At 36.1% G+C, this 6,000-nt stretch overlaps 1 protein-coding gene across 2 annotated transcripts in view; it reads left to right on the forward strand.

The window, feature by feature from the left end:
* The window catches only part of EXOC2 (exocyst complex component 2), a 135,206-nt gene extending 130,355 nt beyond the window's left edge, over positions 1 to 4,851 (forward strand). For both annotated transcript variants that reach the window (XM_032181287.1, XM_032181288.1), the window contains exons 27-28: positions 650 to 709; positions 2,896 to 4,851. In XM_032181287.1, coding sequence (XP_032037178.1) covers positions 650 to 709; positions 2,896 to 2,989 — 154 coding nt within the window. In that variant the 3' untranslated portion in view covers positions 2,990 to 4,851. The remainder of the gene's footprint in view (positions 1 to 649; positions 710 to 2,895) is intronic.
* The last annotated feature ends 1,149 nt before the right edge of the window (positions 4,852 to 6,000 follow it).

Here is a 6,000-nt window from a genome sequence, read left to right on the forward strand (position 1 = left end):
CGGTGCAGGAGTTGCATCATTCTCTGCATGGCTGTTCCATGTTGCCCAGAGAGGTGTGCAACCCCCATCCTTGGAGATACTCAAAACTTGACTTGTCCCCAAGAAACCTTCAATAACCTCAGAGTTGTCCCTAGTTTGAGATGGGGGTTGTACCAGAAGACCTCCAGAGGTCCCTTTCAACCTCAATTATGCTATGATTCTGTGTTAGCACAATGCAAATCTCTGTAGGATCCCTTCTCTAGGGGAGAGTGCAGTGACTTATCAACTGACCACAGGAAGCCAAAATCAACATTATATCTGTGCTTCACACTCTGATGCTCACTTAGTTCTAGGCAGAAGGCAGGCTGGCCAACTACCTCAAATTCTTGGAGGGTCCAGAACATCAGACTCAGTCTTAAATCAGCGGATCGAACATTTCTTGTTGGTGTATGTTGTACATCGCATCAGGAGTGTTGAGAGACCTACATGGGCCTTTGGCCACTTTCTGTATAATTTGCACGTGAATGTCAGGTGTCAAGTTAACATTTTGTTAATTTATTGAAATAAGAAGCATGGCTAAAATATTGTACATTTCTATGAAAATTATAGAGAGAAGCTGAAAGTTGAGACTTGTACCGGGGGAATATGAGTATTTTTGTTTTCCTTACAGCTCAAGCTTTAAGCAAGCTTTGGAAGCCTTGCCTCAGCTCTCGAGTGGAACTGACAAAAAGTGAGTACACTGCAGCTTCTTGTTCTTCTTATGCTCTAAGGAGCCATTGCTTTTTACTCTTCTATCTGAGCTTTGCTAGAAGAGGGTTAACTTTTGCTATATTTGACCTTTTAAAATTACAAAGTAGAAGCCTCTTTGGACAGAGTCAAGAATAATATAAACCCCTATTCCTTGTGGCCTATTAAGTTACACAGAGGAACTGAGCTGATGACTTTGTGGCATATGTCTCTCCCATTCTAGCCTTATCAGTTCTAAATCGCTTTGTATTTATTTTATAATTTCAGTCCATTTTAGCCTTCCATGCTAATCTTAGTTTCTGTGAGGTCCATTGTCTTGTCTTAGTGAATTTAGCAGCAGTAAAGAAAATGACCAAGGAACAAAGTTCAAGTTTTTGTCAGCTGATATTTGGGTAATTCTCAAAACTGGCTTGTTTCATTTTAAAATCAAGAAGTTTCTGTTGTCCTTTCTTAACATCAGGAGGAGGCCTTTGGGGTTCTTTCTTCTCCACCATAGCAAACTTTGACAACCAAGCTGCTGTGCTGCATTGAACCTAGTATTTGGTGGTCTATTTTATAAGCATAGCTTAATAAAGAGCTGGTACGGTAAAACACGGACAGATTTGTAATGAATATATTAGTATAAATATAGCTTTTTTGAACTTGAGGTTGCTATTAAGGTGCTTTTAGGAACTGAACTGCATCAAATCAGCCTGCACTTAACATTCAGAATTTAGAATATTCCGTAGACAAAAGTAGAGCCTGTTTGTGCAGCCCATACTAATTGTCTTTTCTCTGTTCAAACCTACTCTTCACCAGCCACAAGAAGTCTCAAGATACCCCCTTGACTTACTTGGGTCTCTTGCTTTATTAAAGATAGGAATCAGTTTTGAGATAGCTCTTTCAACTCAGACTTTCCGAAACACCTGTAGGGTTGGGTTTTTTTTTGACTTGGTCACAAGTGTGTGAGCTTTTGTAGGACAGATGAGAATCAAGAACTGCATCATTTTTACATCTATCTCAGAGTTCTGAGCCTTAGACAGCATAATATTTGTTCTGTTTCTCAGGTTTCTATATGACAATTGTCATCATTCCACACTGGCCATAATATATATTTGTTTTAAAATAACACACATTTATGCACTAATTTAGAGACGTTTGTTTCAGTTTATTCAGTCATTACTGTGATATTAAATGATGAATGTGGCCATAGGCATCTTCCAGAGGGCTTGCTGAGGAAGCAGATACTGATTTTGTGGTTCAAGTTGTTGTTCGTGGTATTTTTTTTAACGTTCAAGTATAATTTCTTCTGTTACTGGCTGTTCAATAATCACAGTTTGCCAAAAAAGTTGCAGTGATGCATGTCTGCCCTATCCAGCTTGTTTTTGAAATAGAGCAGAAAGTTTGGAGAACATGTTCTTTCCTAGAATACAAGGAACATAAAGCATACAGGAAAGACTGTAAAACTTTGTGTTGCATCTCCACTGCTACAATAAATGTCTCCTACAATAGAACTATTGACATCATTGGTCCTAAACCTGCAGTTAGGTTTATAATAAATATCATCCATGGCACCAATTATCCAACTATTGCTATGCTACAAATTGAGCTCATACTTTCTTAGTTATCTATAAAGGACAAAAACATATGCTTGCCAGTGAATTAATATTTCTCCTGGAACAGACGTTTTATTTCTGATCCTTTAGCCATAATCTTTAAGAGAAAACTATGGAATACCTCTCAAAGACAAGTTTGAGAACTCACATTCTGAATTCAGCTGCAAGCTAAATGCCGTAGCCTTGATAAGGGATACCGGTTTTATGGCACAGTCTGAAAGTTGCCTTACAGCAGTATCTTATGACCCTCTCTACCAGTCCTTTTGCCATTGTGTTTAGCATTTATGTTTCTGTAAGGAAAATGGTGTTTATATGGAAGGAAAGGCATATAAAGGCCTATTTTATAATGTTGATAAGATCTCTGTGGCTAAGTCCTTCTCTCACCACAGATCATCCCAACACAGTTGGTGTATTTCTAAATATCTATAAGGTTCAGATATTTAAACTAGATCTAATTTTAGGCTCTTTATTTATGCAGGCAATGTATTTGAAGTCACAGACAGAATAACCAAAACTTCTGGTAATTGTTCCCTTTTCAGAATCTGCCAAAATTGTAAATATTTTCCTTTCACAGGTTATTAGAAGAACTGCTAAACAAATTTAAAAGCAGCATGCACTTGCAGCTGACCTGTTTTCAAGCTTCTTCATCAGCGATGATGAAAACATAGACATCGACGCAATGCAGGCAACTCGATAGATGAATGCCGATAGACGTCACCCATTTTTCTGTACTTCGTCAGTTCCTTTGAGGACTGAGGAAATCAAAAGGAATTTCATTGAAAAAGAAGTTATGAGATCCAACTCTCTGAGTAATGATAAGAGGTATCCTGCTGAGTGAGAGTTCTGGTTGTAAATATCTTGACAAAATGTTTTTCTGTCTACTGTATTTCATTCTGTGGAGGGGACTAAGCCAGTTTTGTTTACATACATTCTTCTTGGCTATATGTTTGTGAAAAAATATTTATTTATGTGCTGCAATCTCAGTTTCATTTGTTAAAAATACGTTGAAATATATTTTTAGCAACTGTTGCCTTAAATTTAAGTACATACACATGTATCAGTTTCTTTCTAGATGTAGAGCAATGCTGAATTAACTGGAAGACCCAGCTTCTGTAAACTATTGAGAATTATGCAATAAACATTACTACCTACAGATGCCTAAGTATTCATATACAATGTGCTGAAGGACACTACTTTCTCTGCATTTAATTTTTTTTTTTCTGATATGATCTACAATTTTAGTGTTCATTAAATCTGATATTTGGGAGGCTTTTATTTTCTTATTTCTTTGATAACTGAGAAGATCTTCCTGTTCCTTTAGTTTCTCCCTTCATTTGAGTATTGGTGTTAAACCCTTCACAATAGAAATAAGCTTTCCTTTCATTGGCAATTAACAATTAATTAAAAGTGCTCTGAGTTTGAGGTTAGTAGATGCTTTAAAAGTATGTTTAAGCTAAATATCCTTCGGCATTAAGGAACAGAACAGTAACTACTTCTGACTATGTGCGAGGCTAAAGAAGAGCACAATTTGCCGTTGATTTTGTTGCTTCTTTCTCACTCTTCTCGTCTTTCATCATTCTTACCGTCTTACTGTCTTCTTCTCTCTTGTTAGTCAGTCCTCTTGTCACCACCATTAAATTTGTTTGGAAGTGAATAGGGGTTCAGGAGGCGAAGAACAGTTTTGCTGCCATTACTTTATCATTACACAAAAGTCAAGAGCTGTCTTCCCAATGAACAGTCAAGACCAGACTTGACTGTGACTTTCATTTGGGGACTTAATAAAAACTGTGGGAAGCTGTAAGAGAGAGCAACTAATATAAAGTGGTCTTATTTTGGCGGGTAAGGGATGGGTTTGATTTTATACCTGAAAACCACACATTCAGTAAATCATGCAGTAATGATGTATTCTTTCTGTACTTGCAGCCATTTGGGGTGTGACTTTTTGAAATTGTGCATTCAATTTTCAAACATTTTTTGTCAGCTTTTTGCTTTTGCTAGTCCAGTTATGTGCTTTAAAAATATAACATACAGTTCCAGTAATTACTACAAGAAATAATTCAATGCACATGTATTGTGGGCACATAGTAATAGTGTGTTGAATAGAAGTTTAAAAGTGCAAGTGCATGTCATTATTGGCTTAAGAGAGAAAGTTGTTAAACATCTCAGCAATGTTGTTTTGTTTAATGTTGTCAATTCCAAGCTTGTCGTAGTCTCAGCTTCTGATACTAACTGAAATAATCATCCAGTTAGTTCAGTCTGTAAAGGAGTTAGCTTCAGAATAATAAAATATTAAGAAAAATATGTTCATAATTTTTTCTTGAATTCCTTGCTTTCCAAGAGATGTGATTTTCTAATGAATTTTGCCAGCATCTACATTTTCTACATTTGTATCAGACATGTTCATAAGTATCAAAAACTTAATTTATTGCCTGTACTGACATAATAGATGTTCAGGCATTTATTTACTGTAACACTGTCTTCTGTTGCAACAGTTTGTTGCTTGCCTTTAAAACCTGAAATATGTAAGTCATGTGTTTGTGTTTAGTTGCTTTTCTTGAATAATGCTTCAGAACGTGTCATTGATAACCAAACAAGAACAATGTATAAGGGATCAAACACTCAAATTCAGCCTGATATGAGATAAATGCCGACAGTCAAGTCAGAGCACTGGGTTCCATTAATCCAGCTGGAGGAATTAAGTAAGTCAGTGAGGATCATGCAGCAACAGAACGTGTTGAAGTCCATTTGTGTGGAAGGGGAGTTGGGACTGCCAAGACTTCAAAGCTGAGGTACAGCATGCTACAGTTCCTCTAAAGGGATTACAAAAAAAACAAAAACAAAAAAAAAAACAAAAAAAACAAGAAGTGGTCAGTGTGGCTTTGCAAAAAAAAAAAAAAAAAAAATCAAAGATACAATAAGGTTTAAAAAAATAGTATTGGAAGTGGAAAAAGATAGGGAGACCACACTAAAATACACGATGAGGGCTCGCAGAGAAAAGGGAGGCAGCAAGGAAATTAAAGTAACAGAAGTGAAAGGCTCTGACATTTAAAGCAAAGGTAAGTGCCGAAAACAGTACAAGAGAAAGTGAATTATTACATGAACTTTGAACCTCTAGAAAATCTAACACCAATTCATACTGGGGAAAAAAAAAAAAAAAAAAGACACTGAAATGGAAACCTGGAAAGCTTTATTTCTCATTTAAAAGAAAAACTTAGGAAGTAATAAGGTTGTAAAACATGTCTTGCTAAAAATAGGTAAAGCCTTATGGGAAAATTCAACCACAATATATTGTGTTGAGATATTCAGCCTCTGGAGATGTTGAGGCATTCTCCTGTTACTGTATTTTTGAACATTTATTTTGAGTAGTCATGAGGCGTTCAGGATGTAAGCAAAGAAGTAATAAAAAACAAATGCAGTATCAATGTAATGAAATGGGGAGGGGGAGGGAGAAGATGGCAACAGAGAAAATACTTAAATCCATCAGCAAAATGATAGAAAAAATAGAGGAAAATTCATTACATTCCATACCTGGATGGTAACTTAATGAAACAGATAAAATAAGTAGCATAAAGAAATGAAAAAAATACTGCCGCTTTTCACTCACACAACCTTTCTTTGTTTTAACTGATATTGTTTGGAAAAGATGTTTATGGAATGTACTGATAGTGCATCGTTGTCC

Source organism: Aythya fuligula, chromosome 2, assembly GCF_009819795.1.
Source record: "Aythya fuligula isolate bAytFul2 chromosome 2, bAytFul2.pri, whole genome shotgun sequence".
NCBI classification, from domain to species: Eukaryota; Metazoa; Chordata; class Aves; order Anseriformes; family Anatidae; genus Aythya; species Aythya fuligula.